Here is an 18,744-nt window from a genome sequence, read left to right as displayed (position 1 = left end):
GGAAAACTATTATATACAAGAACGGCAGTCATTCGTGTATGTGCACCTACAGGTACTCCACCTGATTAAAAAGAAACTACAAGAATAAAACTTCAAATAATTTTACAGGCTTTCTCATTTTGTTAACCCAAAACAGGGCAATGCCCTTATTTAAAATGTTCACCTGTTGCAGATTATTATTTCCATACGGCTATGACTCTGCTCCTTGGATGTGTAGCTTACACCCGGTAACCCTTCTCTGCAGAGACTGAACCGTCACGTCTGCATTCTCCAGGTTGTTTCCAACCAGTGGGAAGGAACAGAGCTTCCTATTCTGAGAAGTCTTAGGAATACGCTGCTTCTTTTATGACACTGAGCACAAGTTTTCTCTGCAGTGGTGAGGCCAACACTGGCAGGTGGGCAGGTCTGGGAGCCCTCCCACTGTCCGCCTCACATAGGCAAATTCAGCTCCTTGAAGTGAAGCCCCCAGTGAAACGTGACATCCAAAGCTCCTACTGGCACATGCAGGTCAACTGGCAGAGTGGAGTTTTCCAGAGACCAAGAAGTGGGTGCTGCCGTTAACAAAGACACAGAAATGCAGGAGTGGCCTTGGAACTGGGCAGTGGGAAGAGGGTGGAAGAATTCAAAGGAGTGTGGCAGAGAGCCAAAGGGTGTGGCAGAGAACAGCTATGTGGCAGTAGGACAGGGTTACTGGAAAAAAGGACCTTTTAAAAAGTTCAGGAGGAAATGAGGCCTGTGCTGCGGGAAAATGAAGAGATTCCAGTGAATCAGTGGCAGGAAGCTTAGCATTGTGACTGCAGCTGTGTGGAAAGAAAGGGGCATGAGAGAAACTCAAGACTCTCAGCTGAAGAGATTTCTGAGTGGTGTGGCAGGGGCAGCCTTTCTTCTTACTGATTATAGTCTAATGTGAGAAAAAATAGATTGAGGGAAGGACTGTTAAAAAAAAAAAGGGATTTGAAAAAAAAAAAAATCTAAAAAAAAAAAAAAAGGGAAACAGGACTTGACCTGGAAATCCTTAGCTTCTGGCAAAGACATTAAAATGCAAAGATTTACTTTTAGGTAGCTGAAGCTGAAACTCCAATACTCTGGCCACCTCATGCGAAGAGTTGACTCACTGGAAAAGACTCTAACGCTGGGAGCGATTGGGGGCAGGAGGAGAAGGGGACGACAGAGGATGAGATGGTTGGATGGCATCATCGACTTGATGGACATGAGTTTGAGTGAACTCCGGGAGTTGGTGATGACAGGGAGGCCTGGCGTGCTGCGATTCATGGGGTCACAAAGAGTAGGACACAACTGAGCAACTGAACTGAGCTGAGGCCTGCTCTAGGGAAAGAGATGAGACTGTGGCCTACGACCTTCTGCTTATACCTGAGAAAGACAGAGAAGGTCACAGCCAGCCAGAAACAGCTGGATTACCTAGGAAAGCTCTGGAAGGAGCCTGTGGTCTAATGGAGTGAATCTCTGTACCATACACAGAAGATCCACACGTCTCGAGAATGTTACATCAGCAGACACTGCTTTCTTAGAGGACAGAGACAACGTAAAACAAAAAAAGATGGCTCAGCCTCCTACAATTACACAGATATTACAAGCTGACAGAACTACTTGGCTGCAAATACCCACTACCTTTCATGAAAAAGGAGGGGAGGGGGAAGAGGTCTCTGAGAGAAAGTCACACACCTAGAAAGGCTGCTGTGTCACAGAAGGTTGTTTCCAGGCCTTCAAGCCGAGTGTGGCTGGCTGAGCTTATAAAGTGCTTGGCACTGGCAGCTCCCGTTTCCACCCCATTTTTTTTTTAAACAGGAATGTCTAGAACGGTTATTCTATGCCTGTTGCCATTATATAACTGGTTTTCTAGGTTCACAGATGGAGAGAAACTGTGTCCCAGGAATCACTCATACCAGATGTTCACTCATACTTGGTTTACATGATTTAAATGAGATTCGGGACATCAGAGTTCATGAGATCCAGGTAAAACTTTGCACTTTAGTGCTGCAGTGGGTTGAAGCTCTTGAGCACCTTTCAGGGTGGAATGTGGATCTTCGGGACAGAAGTGGATTGGCAGAATGGCCTCCCAAAATGTTCATGTTCTAATCCGCAAGCCAATTAATTTGTCAGCCTATGTGGTAGAAAAGATTCTGCAGATGGGGTTAAGTCACACATCTGAGGTGAGGAGATTATCCTAGAGTATCCAGGTGAAGCAAATGTAATCGCCAGGGCCCTTAGAAGAAAGGAGAATCAAAGCTGGAGGCAAAAGCCATAAGGATAGAAGCCAAGATGAGGGGCTTGGCCACAGTGAAGGGATGGATGCCAGCTGAAGAGGCAAGAGATGAGCGCTGGTGCACTGGAAGGAACCTGTGATCCATCACCTTTCACGATCAAAGGGACCTCAAGAATCCAGTTACTATGGACCTTACGTGGGGAAGAGCATCCAGGATCATCTGGTAGACCCAATAAACAGAGAATCTTTCCTGGCTGTTTCCAAAGAGATGTGATGACAGAGGAGTCAGAGGGATACAGCGTTGCTGGTTTTGGAGATGAAGAGAGGGGGCCACAGGCCCAGGCATGCAGGTGGCCACTTGAAGCTGGTAAAGCAAGGACACACATCTGCCCGAGAACCTCCCAAGAGGAACAGTGCCCTGCTGATACCTGACTGTAGCCCAGTGAGGCCCACGTTGAGACCCAGAGAAGTACAAGAAACCTGGGCTATTGTAAGCCACCATGTCTGTAGTGATTTGTTACAGCAGCAATAAAAGACGAGCCAGGAGAGGTGACCAGAGATGAAATGGTGTTGGGAAGAATAAGCTTTTCTCTCACTCCTGCTGCACCCTCCCTCACTCAGCAAACATTTGGCTCCAGCAGAAACGCAGACATTGACGCTGGTGACTCTTCAGGTTCCGTCTCTTTGATGGAAGTCATTCTTCCATTTCTGCCCTCATTTGGTCTTGCAGTACAATATACTCTGGGTTGAACACTTATAACAGTGTTTAGTATACATAGTGGGTCCCCCAGAAACACTTGCTGAATGAATAAATGGGGGTGATCAAGACAGGCGCTGCCAGGGACTGTAGTTACTCTCCTTTAAAGTGCAGTTGAACACACTCCTCCTCAAGAACCGCTGACCTTTATGTCTGTTTCTGGTTTATGATGGTCATAAAACACAAGGCGAAACTGTACTTTCTGACATGAGTAAAATAGCTAAATCAGCAAGTAGAAAGGAATTATTTATCTTACTAGGAGAAATAACTACTATATGACCCAAGTATTTAAATATCAGAATACAGACACACTTCCCAGTATACATTACAGAAAATATTTCAAAGTGTTTGATCAGAAGATTTCTTAATGGCTGCTGATCAATGCAGCATCAAGAAACTTTAGTGCAAATTTTACCAAATGCATTTGTCAAAAATGGCATTTTGTTCATTTTCTGTGCAAACAAGTGCTGTTACATTAACTCTGAGCATGTATCAAATTGGTTTGCCTGAATATTTAAAAGCTATCAATGGAAGCCAGCCCTTTTGGCTAAAACTTCAAACATATGTTACCTTAAGATCTATTCCTAGTCCAAATTTGTCTGTCCTAAAGCTGGAAGATTGAAGAATTAAGTCAAAATTTATCTGTATAAATAATAAAAATAATTTTTTAGGCTCTTAAGTATTTTCCTCACTAATATGGCACATTGCCATTCCTACATGCTACTGCATAGGTAGGATAGTATCATTTTAGCTGCTGCAGTATCACAGTGTTAAGAATATCTGCTTCTTGTAGTGTCAGGCTTTCATCTGTTAGCACTTTGTTTGGAAATGAAGTCACGAGAATAAAGTCAAGAGTTGCAAATTCAGGACGAGACTGCACGATAAAGTCCCGGACATCCAGGATCCTGAAGAAATAAGATGAAAATAATTTGTGATATGGAAGTTTTATTGTCATTTAAGCTTTTTAGCTAAAATTAGATAATAATTAAAATAAATCACACAGTTCTAATCCTTATTTAAAAGTGTTATAACCTTCTTTAATTTCAATGGATGGATTTATCTTGGCTTTCATGATCCATGAGGATTAACTCTGAAGAGTACCTAACAGTTACTTTCACCGTAAATAGACACGATCTCCAGGTGAGTTGTTCTATCAAAGAAACATCAACAAGGCTACCACACTGAACTACAAGGGCTGATTTTTTTCATGGTATAAAATATCTTAGTAGCACATGATCCAGAAAAAGGTACCTCAGGTGAGCCTATGTCCATGTGAGTCTGTACCTACAAAGAGTGTTTAAGAAAATTACTTTCATACAGACACAGTAACTCAACTAAGATCATAAATGTTATCTTAGTAGGACACAGTGAACAATAAAAATATCTTATTAGCATAACAAATGAATGCTAAAATGACATTTAAAACTTTTTATTTGAAATACTTGGTAACAGTACAATTAAACTTTATTTATACTATAAATCTCTATGTAGATTATTAATCCTACAGGGTTAGGGCTTCTCTGATAGCTCAGTTGGTAAAGAATCCGCCTGCAATACAGGAGACCTGATTCAATCCCTGGGTTGGCAGGATCTCCTGGAGAAGGGAAAGGCTATCCACTCCAGCATTCTGGCCTGGAGAAGTCCATGGACTTCTGCATAGTCAATGGGTCACAAAGAATAGGACATGACTGTGACTTTCACTTTCAATCAGGGTTATCATAAAATTTTAAAGGGGTAAAGTCCAAATAAGGTTTTACTAAAGTAAATCTAATCTGATTCAACTTTTCCTGGTTTTAGCAACAGTGTAAAATGACAGCTTTTAACAATTTTCTTTATTTCTAAGTGGTATCTGCATTTGCATTAGTATTTGGACAGTTTATAGAGGATATTTAAGTACTAATTGTTTGACTTCTTATTTCAAGTTTTTCTGTCAAAAACTTGCTTCAAAAGTAAACCTAAGCAATTTCATATTTTTCCTGACTCAAGATGCACCCAGATTTACAAAGATAAGTCAACCTGAGCTTACCTGTGTGTACTGTTGAATCTCTGTATCAAACGGCTCCCGTCTGCTAACCTGATCTGGATTTTGGTGGTTGGCATGGAATCGTCAATAAGAACCACTGCATTGAACAGTGACTTCTCCTCCTCTTCTGGGGAGGAAGGTGTACTGACTATTTCAGGTGTGAGGCTAAGAAAGAAGAATTAAAGAATCAGAATGCAAATATGAACATATAAGATGCACGACACGCTGCAGACAGTAGAAGCACCACTCAGACCTCCAGCTGACTCTCCAGTTGTCCTGCCATCACGTCTGTGCCAGCGAGAACTTGGCTTCCTTTGGGATATCCTATTTTTCTTTCAAACTCTTTTATTAAAATTATTCTGGGTCCTACGATTCTGATTTAGTTTATCCAACTTCTTTTGAAAGCCTCACTCGGGATTTCTTCTTCCTTCATCCCTTTGAAATTTCATGAGACTGTTGGGCACAATGGTCTTCAGTCAGAAACCCAAGCAACTTGGAGTTTATGTCCAAGACTGACCATGAGCACAGACAGATTTCAGATCCGTTTTGTCAATTTGTGTGAACTCAAGTATGTAAATTAATCTCTTTGAATCCCAGTTCTATCGTTTACAAAATGGAAATAATAATGTTATGAAAGTCGGTTATAGTAATACAGTGCTCGAAACAGTGTTTCAAGAGGTATCACTATATTTGTACATATCATCAATACTAAGCTATTAATTTAAACTTAGTTGATACTTTAAAAATCTGATTTAAGTAGTTACTGTTTTACAAAAAAGTAGTAGTAAGAAATTTAACATACGGTGATGACAGTGATAAACAAACAGACTCTGTATGATTTCAATACCTTTAGACCATGAAATTTTTGCCTCCTGTTTTATACCCCTGGATATGTTCCAGTATCTCCTAGTTTATACTCTACAGGGAACCTGGTTTTAGCAACAGTGAATAAAATTTGTATCCTACTGTTACATGAAAACTGTATAAATCTTAATTACACTGAGTTGGTTCATAGTGCTTTTCAGGTCTACTATATAATTCTTCTTTGCTGTATAGTCTATTAATTTTTGAGAGTTGGTATCGAAACTCTAACTAAAGATCTTACTTTATCGACTTAATATATGGTGATGAGTATGTAATGAACCTTGTGTGATATGATCTCTTTCCAGAGGACCGTGGTTACTAGCAACCACAGTGCCTCCTAATGCTAGCAGGATGACCCATAACCGTAAGCTGAAAGTGAACATCAAAAGCAGAGTGCTCTTTTGGTTAAGCAATTAGAACAAATACAGCCAAGTTCTTTACAGACATCACATCTTAGCCTTATCTCAGTTATCTTTTAAGGGATCTTTTGACAATCTTGATGTTTATTCTTTCAAATATTGAGACTTAGATGGGTCCCCATGTTACTTTTGAAAAAAAAAAAAAAAATCTGTTAGGATCGAGGCCCCACGAGCATTTGTGCTTTATTCTAGTACAAACCAAGCTCATTATGGCTCTTATTCCCACCCCAAAGCTTTCTCAACCTATACAGCCAAGTGGGAAAAGTAATTGGCACTTCCTGCTACACTTTGCCTTTCCTTAGCTACCTCCTGACACATATTACAGAGCCAATTTCAGAAGGTGTATGATAAAGACATGGAAAAGGAGAAAACGATGACCTGCAGTCACTGATCAGGTAGTATTAAGGAACTTCCTGTCGTTTGTAATTCAGGGTTGAAAGAGCCGTACCACCAAGGTGGGTTACTGTGCCAACAGGAGGACAGGAGGCAATGAACCAAGGGGCCTCTTCCCTCTCCCTCTGCGTCCCTATTCCCAGGTCTCCACACTGTCATCACCAGCAGCAGCACATTCAAGTTATGCAGTGAGGGAGGCGCCATGGCTAACAGCATGGATCCAGGAGCCTGACTCCAGGGCTGATTTCACCACCTGTCAGAAATGTGACCGGCAGCAAGTTGTTTCACCTCTCTGTGCCCAAGTTCCCTCAGTTGTAAAACAGAGACAACAGCTGCACTATTGCAAAGATTAAATTAATTCGATCTGTAAGCACGTCAGTGCTTCTATATAGTTGGCTATTAATATTCTAACTGTTGTCCTAACAACAACTAGGGGAGGAAAAGTTACTCATCACCCCACTGGCACATGGGGTTCTGGGGTTCTCCCCATGACATCAGGTTGCCTCACACTGCTCTTTCTGTGCTTTAATGCTTTCTGTTTTAAAAAAAAATTGGGCCAGCTAAGCTACTTCTCAAAACACAAAAATAAAGTGCAGGGTGGGAACTCTAAGAAGAAAAGCTTTTATGCATTTCTTTGTATGATGTGTGTGTCAAAGTAAAATTACATGGAACAACAATGAAAGACAGATGTAATGAACTGACACTGAATTCTTCCCTATGCTGAGAAACGAAAGGGGAAGAAAGAACCACTGTGCACAAGGCAACTGAGAAGAACTTGGAAAGGAAGGAGTCACATGAACAGGAACACAGGGCACCCTAGAGGGCATGGTGACGACACAGCCAATTCAACATACCACCTCAGTGACGCGTGGAAAATGGAGGGTCACGTTTACCAGCACACATTATTATGTTCACGAAGAGTCCAGTCATGGCTACTATAAAGGAGTCCATCATACATCATGCCACACTCACTAGTTTCTAAATTGTGCTTAGCAAAGTCCTGGGGTTCACTGTCTGGAGATATCTAAGAAAATCCCCTCTTTCTGCAATCAGAATTCTATATGTGTTTCCATAACCTGAAGAAAGAGTTTGGCTGCTTAAAATATATTGAAAATAACCAACTTAAGAACATTGCTTTGGCTGTAAGAGCTTAGCAATTACTTACAGCAGAGAGATGCTCACAGGTATGATCTAAGATATTTACTGTTTTATCTAATCAATAATTTCCCCCTCTGAACCCACATAATCAGAAACAGGCAGGATGGCACAGTGGTAAAAAGCATGCACTCTGCAGACAGAGGGCCTGGTTTGAACCTCACACTCCAACCACCTCCTAGCTTAACTACAACGGAAGTACTGCACCTGCACATGGAGTGGTGACAGGCACGATGTCACGGAGTGGCCATGAAGGTGAAATGGTTCATGTCTACAAAGGTGCTGATAAGAGTCAGGGATATGCAAGTAACTGCTGTCTCAGTAATGCTCAAAATTCTCCAAGCCAGGCTTCAGCAATATGTGAATCATGAACTTCCAGATGTTCAAGCTGGTTTTAGAAAAGGCAGAACCAGAGATCAAACTGCCAACATCCGCTGGATCATGGAAAAAGCAAGAGAGTTCCAGAAAAACATCTATTTCTGCTTTCTTGACTATGCCAAAGCCTTTGACTGTGTGGATCACAAGAAACTGTGGAAAATTCTGAAAGAGATGGGAATATCAGACCACTTGACCTGCCCCTTGAGAAATCTATATGCAGGTCAGGAAGCAACAGTTAGAACTGGACACGGAACAATAGACTGGTTCCAAATAGGAAAAGGGAGTACGTCAAGGCTGTATATTGTCACCCTGCTTATTTAACTTCTTTGCAGAATACATCATGAGAAACGCTGGTCTGGAAGAAGCACAAGCTGGAACCAAGATTGCCAGGAGAAATATCAATCACCTCAGATATGCAGATGACATCACCCTTATGGCAGCAAGTGAAGAGGAACTCAAAGCCTCTTGACGAAAGTGAAAGAGGAGAGTGAAAAAGTTGGCTTAAAGCTCAACATTCAGAAAACTAAGATCGTGGCATCTGGTCCCATCACTTCATAGGAAATAGATGGGGAAACAGTGGAAACACTGTCAAGACTTTATTTTTTGGGGCTCCAAAATCATTGCAGATGGTGACTGCAGCCATGAAATTAAAAGATGCTTACTCCTTGGAAGGAAAGTTATGACCAACATAGACAGCATATTAAAAAGCAGAGATATTACTTTGCCAACAAAGGTCCGTCTAGTCAAAGCTATGGTTTTTCCAGTGGTTGTGCATGGATGTGAGAGTTGGACTGTGAAGAAGGCTGAGTGCCGAAGAACTGATGCTTTTGAACTGTGGTGTTGGAGAAGACTCTTGAGAGTCCCTTGGACTGCAAGGAGATCCAACCAGTCCATCCTAAAGGAGATCAGTCCTGGGTATTCTTTGGAAGGACTGATGCTGAGGCTGAAGCTCCAATACTTTGGCCACCTGATGCAAAGAGCTGACTCATTGGAAAAGACCCTGATGCTGGGAGGGGTTGGGGGCAGGAGGAGAAGGGGACGACCCAGATGAAATGGTGGGATGGCATCATCGACTCGATGGATATGAGTTTGAGTGAACTCCGGGAGTTGGTGATGGACAGGGAGGCCTGGCGTGCTGCGATTCATGGGGTCGCAAAGAGTCGGACACAACTGAGCGATTGAACTGAAGTATAACATTACTTACTAACACTGTCACCAAAATTGCACATCTGATTCCATCAGCGAGGTCTTCACAATTCGTATCTTAGTTTTTATTTTTAATCTCTAGGTTATTTTGCTCTCAAAGAAAATTCATGTTGAACAAAGACAAGTATTTTTCTCACTTTAGTATTTTACCTTCCAAGTTTCTGTCCTTCTCCACTAAAAGCCTTGAACCTCAACCTAGGCTTTACGTATTCTTGATCCTGATGGTCCTCCATGTCCAAATTCAAGTGTCCTCCATGAACCAGTCGCTGAAGCTCCAGGGGAATCTCTCTGAAAAAAAGAAAACCCACAATGAGATATGACCACACATCTGTCAGAATGGTGTTCATCAAATAGAGCACAAAACACAAGTGCTGGCAAGGATGTAGGGAAAAGAGAACCTGTATCCTGTTGCTGGGAGTGCTTCTGACAAGAGCGCTGAGCTGTGGGATGGCATTTATAGCTCGATCAGCATTAGAACAGCCCCCCAGGACCTAACAGGTAGTGCGGTATTTCTTTCTAAACACCCTGGCGGAAGGCTGGAAGTTTGACAGGGGTGGTTTTGATTATCGTCTGATTCGTGTGTGACACCCTCCTGCAGGCAACTTTTTTTTTTTGTATCGTATTAACATGCTTTGAACTTTTCAGGAACTCACCTGCCATATAAACCAAAGAAAGATTGTACTTTGTTTTGTCTGGAACTTAATCAAGTCTCTGACTGCAATACCATGTATAGTAATGAAGTTGCTAACTTCACACACCTCACTACTCCATTACTCTGATTTATGTTGTCATATCTACATGATAAGTACTAGACTGCACACAGGTGTGCAGTCTGTGTGTTTGTGTGCTCAGTTCCCCAGTCGTGTCCAACTCTTTGAAACCCCAGACTATAGCTCACCTAGCTCCTCTGTCTATGGGATTTTCCAGGCAAAAATACTAGAGTGGGTTGCCATTTCCTCCTCCAGGGGATCTTCCCAACCCAGGGATCTAACCCAAGTCTCCTGCATTGGCAGGTGGATTCTTCACCACTGAGCTATCCGGGAACCAAGCTATCTACTTTGTTATATTTTGGTTATGTTATATATTGAAATATGTGTAATTTCATGATAAATTACCTTCCTTTACTTCACCATATTTAAGATAAACGTTACATGTAACTTTTAGACATAATATGCAGACTGATTATTTCATCTATAAACACTTCCTTGAGGATAGTAAAGATGGTGTTATAAAATATGTCATAAAGTAGGGGGCAATGATTATACAGCTGACAACCACTATCTGACCATCAATCTTTTTTTCAAGGTGCCTTTTCTAAAATTGTTCTTGATCATAATTTGAACTTGAGGATATAGTGTGGCTCAAATGAAAACATCCCTTTGGTATTCCAAGACTGAACGTTAGCCTACAAAGTTCACAGAGTATTTTCATTTAATAATAAATTAGTTTGGATTTTATGGATAGCACACTCATCATCGACATGGTCTTTCCTTCTCCCATCCTGAAGTAAGCGTTATTTCAACAGTCCTGTTGATCTTCACCGGGCAGACGACCACTCCCCCCGGCCCCAGCTGCTCCCAGTCTGCTCAGTGACTCTGCAAACTCCCAAGCCCATGGCCCTGACCTCACCTCTTGACCTTGCATTTACCACCAGCACACACTGCCTGCCGGGACAGCCTCCCACGTTTCTCAATGACTTCCTTCCCAATTACAGCATGTCTTACGAAACCTTCTTTGGTATTCTGACATTATCTGGGAGAATTCAACTTCAAAATCCAAGCAAATTAATGTCCTAAAATGCCTTTCCTTCAGAGTTCCACCTCCACTCCCCTCCTACCACTCTGCTAGGATAAATTTCTCTACCTGGAAAAGCCCCACCTTCAACTCCTGGATGGAGAGTAGCCTCCTGTTCTGGGCCCTTCACTGCTACTCACATTTCCCAGCTCATAACCCGCCTGATGTCTTTCTTTCGCTGTAAAAGGGATGATCACTTTTCAGCTAGTGAAAATAAACAGCTCTTGTAGCAAAATCACTCAGGTCCTTGTCCTTCAGCCACAAGGGCTGGTGAGTTACAACGTTCTTTAGACGGGTCAGGGCACTGTAAATCTGGTTTCAAAAATTTTAACTTCAAACTAACCTTCTGAATTCTTCTGCCAGCAGTAATGCCATTTAAAAAGATTTCTAATATAAGCAGCTTTCAGGCATACATGCAGTGAGTCACCCTGTCAACAGTAAGCAGGACAGCGGCTTAGCAGATGGGCAGACACCTACTGATCAATTCATAAATTCATGACACCACGATGCTGCTTCTCAGAACTGGGACCATAGCTTCACGAGATTTTAAAAGGAACCAATATCCACTGCTCCCCCCACCAAGTTAAGAACCAGTGACTTATAGATACCAACGTGTCCTTTATATACTTAAAATACCCTCCCCCCGAGCAACTATTTACAGAATATATTCCAGTATTTCACTCTTAAAAACCAGTGGAGCACTTCTGATTGGTGGTCTGTTTAAAAAAACAAACAAAACTTCCACCCTCAGTAATAGACAAAATCTAAGTAACGTATCTTACCCTCTCTTAACAGACTCCAGAAACTGGGCATTTGTTGGGTCACTGTAAGGTCTCAATTCTCCATCATCCAAGCTGAAACCATTGCTCCACAGTTTAAGCAAAATTTGAACCTTTCGAGCATAGAAAAAAGAAATACAAGAATGTGCCTGCATTACACAATTTTAATTTTCAAACATGTTATTTACTACTTACTTATAGTATGAAGTATACACTTCCCTGGTGGTCCAGCAGTTAAGAACCTGCCTGCCAATGCTAAGGAAACGGGTTCGACCCCTGGTGGGGGAGCTAAGATCCCATGTGCTGCAGGGCAACGAAGTCCATGTGCCACAATTACTGAGTCCAAGCTCTAAAGCCTGTGCTCCACAAGAGAACCCACTGCAATGAGAAGCCTGTACACCGCAACTAGAGAGTAGCCCCCATTCGCTTCAACTATAGAAAGCCCGTGCAGCACTGAAGACTCAATGCAGCCAAAAATAAATTAAAAAGAAAAAAACAATCAAATATTTAAAAATATATACAAAGCTTTTTATACTATCCTTTACTTTATTCAGGTCAAATAAAGACATAAATGGAACCATGTGTGCTTCCTGAGATTTGTATTTGGCTTAACAAACTGACAATGGCTGAAATATCAAAGGTGCCACTGTTGGAGCCTGGCCTTGAAGTACAATTATTTCTAGTTCATTGAGAAGATCAAAGTCATGAGAGAAGCCACTGCCTCTCCACACCCACTCTTCCCCTTCATCTGTACTCATATTCTTCTCTGCTTCATGCCAGGGAGCACGATGGAATCTCCAGCGACCCTCCAAAGTAAACTATTCATCATGTTGAAAATGAGACAGTTAACTCCAAAATTTCAAAAAGCAAAAACAAAGACTGACTTTAGGCATTTCTACGTTTGTGCGTACATGTTGTGTCCAACTCTTTCCAACCATGTGGACTGTAGCCTGCCAGGTTCCCCTGTCCATGGGATTCTCCAGGAAACAAGACTGGAGTGGACTGCCATCGCCTTCTCCAGGGGATCTTCCCAATCAGGGATCGAACCCACGTCTCTTGTGTCTCCTGTATTGGCAGGTGACTGAATATGACTTGGGTCACCTGGGAAGCCCAATGTTTCTATGTATATAACTCAGGTAATTCTATACCATGATGGTATGCCGTTTATAATAATTATTATAACATTTATGTAACTCATTTTGACAGTGAATGATACATTCTTTCACAAACGGTTATATATCTCTAAGTGCAAGGCACAGCTGAGATACAAAACACAAAATTTGAATCTGAAAACTTAGACATTAGTCTTTTTAATCAATACTTCAAAAAATAACAGGAAAAGATTTTCAATTTTTAATTTTATAACAAACAGTAGTAACTAGCAGCAAAAATGAAGAATTTCTGATTTTTATTACTGTACCTACATCTTGCAACTGATTTTCTCCATAGATGTATTCAGACTGCTTACAAAAGGAATTACCCAATCTGTATCCGCCACCTGTAAAAGACTAAAAACACACAGCAAGTGGGTTAAAAATTCAGTCTTATTAAAGCAAAATGTATGATAATATATGATATATATTTTAAAACTAGATCAATTATAATTAGCCACACTGGTTTATACTTTCCAGGAAATTTTTACATTAAAATAAAGGTCTTATGTTACAGAGATGTATACTCTAGTATATTATTTTCTTCCCATAAAAACACGAGTGACTCAGAAGCTGAAATAACTTATGCCAATCTTAAATTAGGAAATACATTCATACACTGAAATAATATTTTTAAGTAGAAACAGGCTTTTAAAACTCACCATTAATATTTTATAACAAGTCTTATAATAAAATTATAATTCTTGAATCATATTTGACAAATCATTAAGAGCTTCATAGAGAAAGGAAGAATTTAATAAAGTCAGTATAAATTACCCAGAAGAAAAGCTCCATACTTATTTTATAAGCAGCTTTGATTCAACTGTAATGAATCAACTGAACTGCACTTTTAATTTTGTTACACTAATCACAAGCTCTTCTATTTTTCAGGTGAGGTAGCTTATGAAGTAAAAACATTCATATCATATACGGGTTTTTAATCATCACATTCATCACATTCATAGAAATGTTAAGAAACTGCTTTAATTTTTGATTAATAGAAAGTTATAGACTGAAAAATAATGGAAATATGTGAAACAGAAATATACAGTTAGAGAAATAGTGTCTGCAAATAATATAAAAATCTACAGCAGATCAAGTATACTGATAGCATATTTAGTTTTAAAACTTCAGCCCTTACCTTAGATTTGTCATCACTCGAGGCTCTTGTGGCTTCATTCAGAGGGACGGCCCCATGTTCCCTCGCCTCTCTGAAAAGTTCATTCACAATTTTCCCAGTTGAAGGCTGAACTATATGTAATCCACTGCATTCATGCTCACTTGAATAGAACCTTTAAACATTGTAAAGTTCATGAATAAAAACAGAATGTAAGCATAAACTACTTTAAAGCAAAAGACTAAACAGTCTTAGGAAATGACTTATTTAAAGAGAGCCATTTCTATGGCTTTTGTGGAAGTACTTAATTTTAAAATCGGGATCAAAGAATTAAGAAGTAAAGAGTTCATTCATCTACTTTCTCATGGAGTTTGAGGAAATGCTGGTAGCAGGCTCAGCATGCCACCTGAGAACTAGCTTGCCTCTTCCTCCCTCCCCCTCTGTGACTGCTGTCTATCCATGTGATCCTGGGAAAGCACTGCTGACAGCAAGAAGCTAAGTCTCCTCCCCAAAGGGACCCACATTTCATAGGACCTGGTTAGTGAAGAGCCCTCTAGATTTAGACGATATGAACATCTAAATCCACAAGCCTACACAGAGTTTATTCCTCAGAGAGCTCTGACTGAAAAATTAACCTCCCCCCATGTTAAAGGTTGAAATCTCCCAGTGTTAAAGGGCTTCCTTGGTGGCTCAGATAAAGAATCTGCTTGCAATGCAGGAAGCCTGGGTTAGATCCCTGAAGAAGGGAATGGCAACCCACTCCAGTACTCTTGCCTGGAGAATCCCATGGACAGAGGAGCCTGGTGAGCTACAGTCCACGAGGTCACAAAGAGTCGGACATGACTGAGTGACTAACACTTTCACACTTTTTCACTATGTTAAAGGTAAATAATTCAGACCACAATTTTCTCAGTGTGTTAACTATGCAGTGAATCATTTCTCCTCTTTTCTATTTCCTCATAAAAGTTTCCTTCACATAAATTAGTACACTATTTTATCTTTCAAGATTTTTTCCAATCAAGAATGTCAGAAAATATAACCAATAAAATATAAACATGGAGATTTTCAGAATAAGATGAAAATCAAAGCTCATTTCCTTAACCACCCATACCTTCCAGTCCAGTTCCCAATCTACACTGAACTGACTCAGAAAATCAAACTGAGGGGGAAAATTCTATCAGCGCTAAAGACCAGGGATAGAGTCACCTTCAAGGCTTTCTCCAAATGAGTTCATGCAAAACAAAACAGGAAAGGGAAGGGAAGCTCTGCTCTCAACTCACTGTCCGTGGAGGAAAGATCCAAGAGGAGAACAGTGGACACCAGCAGAACCACACTAACAAGGCTGGTTCACAGCTGGGGGCGGCTGGGTGGACTCCAAGCTCCTGGTGCCCTGGGGAGGCACCTGAGGTCCAAGTTTAGCCAGAACAGGAGCCAAACGAAGCCCTCCTGCCAAGCTGATCCTCAGAGGGCCCCATGCAACAAACCAAGGCCAGGCACTGCCATGGTTGGCTTTGAGACTAGGGTCCGTGCAAGAAGCTAGTAGTCATGTAGGGATGTGAGAGCTATAAAAAACGCTGAGTGCCAAAGAATTGATACTTTCAAACTATGGTGCTGGAGAAGACTCTTGAGAGTTCCCTGGACAGCAAGGAGATCAAACCAGTCAACCCTAAAGGAAATCAACCCTGAATACGTAAAGGAAATCAACCCTGAATACGTATTGGAAGGATTGATGCTGAAGCTCAAATACTTTGGCCACCTGATGTGAACAGCTGACTCATTGGAAAATAATGCTGGGAAAGACTGAATACAGGAGAAGTGGGTGACAAAGGATGAGATGGTTGGATGGCATCACCGACTCAATGGACATGAGTTTGAGCAAACTCCAGTAGATGGTGAAAGTCAGGGAGGCCTGGTATGCTTGATGGGGTTGCAAAGAGTCGGACACAGCCTGAACAACAGGGCAAGAAAGAGCCTGACAGCTGATGCCTTAAATGGCAGTATGAAAAGGGAAGGGGAAGGGAGAAGGAGGGAAGGGGAAGGAGTGGAGAGCTTCTGCTGCAGGCTCTCCCTGCGGTCCTGGGTCCCTAATCTCAAGAGCCAAGTTACAAAGCTCCTTCCTCTCAGTCTCGGTGAGAAAGACCTCACAGGAAAAGATTTACTAACTTCTTTATGGCCTCTGAGTTTTTATTACCAGTATAAGAAATCTCTGCCTGCCTTGAGGTCTATTTTCTTCCAGAAATTTTATTGTTTCCCTTTTATATTTAGATCCACAATCCATCTTTCGCCTCTTTCATAAGTATGCCTACATACTTACTTCTCTCTTGCTCTATTTCAACTAATCTGATCATCATTGTCTCTGCCCAGAGATAACAACTTCCTCTGTAGGCAAGACTCTCAAATATAGGTTTTAAGAGCCTCTTACTTATGGTCCAGTGCTGAATTGAAAAGCACCTAGGGAGAACAGTGTGGAGATTCCTTAAAAAATTGCAAATAGAACTGCCTTATGACCCAGCAATCCCACTGCTGGGCATACACACTGAGGAAACCAGAATTGAAAGAGACACATGTACCCCAATGTTCACTGCAGCACTGTTTATAATAGCCAGGACATGGAAACAACCTAGATGTCCATCAGTAGATGAATGCATAAGAAAGCTGTGGTACATATACACAATGGAATATTACTCAGCCATTAAAAAGAATACATTTGAATCAGTTCTGCTGAGATGGATGAAACTGGAGCCGATTATACAGAGTGAAGTGAGCCAGAAAGAAAAACACCAATACAGTATACTAACACATATATATGGAATTTAGGAAGATGGCAATGATGACCCTGTGTGCAGGACAGCAAAAAAGACACAGATGTGTATAGTGGACTTTTGGACTCAGAGGGAGAGGGAGAGGGTGTGATGATTTGGGAGAATGGCATTGAAACATGTATAATATCATGTAAGAATCGAAATGCCAGTCTATGTCTGATGCAGGATATGACACGCTTGGGGCTGACGCGCGGGGATGACCCAGAGAGATGTTGTGGGGAGGGGGGTGGGAGGGGGGTTCATGTTTGGGAACGCATGTACACCTGTGGTGGATTCATGTCAATCTATGCCAAAACCAATACAGAATTGTAAAGTAAAAATTAAAAATAAATAAATAAATTAAAAAAAAAAAAAAAGAAAAGCACCTACTTGAATCCAGTTCATCTCTTCCCATGAACAATCACATTTTCCTTAGGTACTAGATTAAGAACTTTTCAGAGTTCTCTCCCATTCTCTTACTCTCTTTTCCATGTCACCACATTTCTATTCCACATCATCATGTTTCTACAATAAATTCTTTTGAAAGTATCCACACCAATGTCACCCTTTCTCCTCCATTCCACTGACACCACCCTAATCCTAATCCTAAATTTTACCAGAATACTCTTTGGGATCACTGCAGTTGTTTTTTTCTTGACGTCTTCTTATCTTGTTTTCCCCATTACTCTTTATTTAATATGGTACTGCCAGTCCTATTTTTCTAAAGGTATTATAATAATAACGAACATTTATCTAAAAAGCCTCTTGATGAAAGTGAAAGAGGAGAGTGAAAAAGTTGGCTTAAAGCTCAACATTCAGAAAACGAAGATCATGGCATCCAGTCCCATCACTTCATGGCAAATAGATGGGGAAACAGTGGAAACAGTGTCAGACTTTATTTTGGGGGGCTCCAAAATCACTGCAGATGGTGACTGCAGCCATGAAATTAAAAGATGCTTACTCCTTGGAAGAAAAGTTATGACCAACCTAGATAGTATATTGAAAAGCAGAGACATTACTTTGCCGACTGAGGTCTGTCCAGTCAAGGCTATGGTTTTTCCTGTGGTCATGTATGGATGTGAGAGTTGGACTGTGAAGAAGGCTGAGCCCCGAAGAATTGATGCTTTTGAACTGTGGTGTTGGAGAAGACTCTTGAGAGTCCCTTGGACTGCAAGGAAATTCAACCAGTCCATTCTGAAGGAGATCAACCCTGGGATTTCTTTGGAAGGAATGATGCTAAAGCTGAAGCTCCAGTACTTTGGCCACTTCATGAGAAGAGTTGACTCATTGGAAAAGACGCTGATGCTGGGAGGGACTGGGGGCAGGAGGAGAAGGGGACGACTGAGGATGAGATGGCTGGCATCTCATCTCAAAGATGGATGGCATCACGGACTTGATGGACATGAGTCTGAGTGAACTCCGGGAGATGGTGATGGACAGGGAGGCCTGGCATGCTGCGATTCGTGGGGTCGCAAAGAGTTGGACACGACTGAGTGACTGAACTGAACTGAACATTTATCAAGTGTTCATTTAATCCTCATAAAAATGGCATTAACTCCACTGTACAAATAAGAAATACTGAAGTTTAAGGAATTAAAAGACTTGTCCACTGCCAAAATCTTATTAGAACAGAGAGGAGAAAAACAACTGAGGTGCACCTATGACTAGAAACAAAGTTTTTAT

The 18,744-nt window shown here is 41.2% G+C and overlaps 1 protein-coding gene across 1 annotated transcript in view; it reads right to left on the bottom strand.

Annotated features, from left to right (window-relative positions):
* Nucleotides 1-1,790: 1,790 nt before the first annotated feature.
* UBXN2B (UBX domain protein 2B) overlaps nucleotides 1,791-18,744 on the bottom strand; it is a 30,500-nt gene continuing 13,546 nt past the window's right edge. The window contains exons 3-8 of the mRNA XM_040261264.1: nucleotides 14,285-14,435; nucleotides 13,417-13,500; nucleotides 11,996-12,105; nucleotides 9,570-9,707; nucleotides 5,008-5,169; nucleotides 1,791-3,886 (exon numbers count right to left, since the gene is read on the bottom strand). Coding sequence (XP_040117198.1) covers nucleotides 3,724-3,886; nucleotides 5,008-5,169; nucleotides 9,570-9,707; nucleotides 11,996-12,105; nucleotides 13,417-13,500; nucleotides 14,285-14,435 — 808 coding nt within the window. The 3' untranslated portion in view covers nucleotides 1,791-3,723. The remainder of the gene's footprint in view (nucleotides 3,887-5,007; nucleotides 5,170-9,569; nucleotides 9,708-11,995; nucleotides 12,106-13,416; nucleotides 13,501-14,284; nucleotides 14,436-18,744) is intronic.

This window comes from Oryx dammah, unplaced genomic scaffold (assembly GCF_014754425.2).
Source record: "Oryx dammah isolate SB20612 unplaced genomic scaffold, SCBI_Odam_1.1 HiC_scaffold_19, whole genome shotgun sequence".
Taxonomy (NCBI): Eukaryota; Metazoa; Chordata; class Mammalia; order Artiodactyla; family Bovidae; genus Oryx; species Oryx dammah.
The sequence above is the reverse complement of the archived record's forward strand: the minus strand, read 5'-3'. Positions and strand labels throughout refer to the sequence as shown.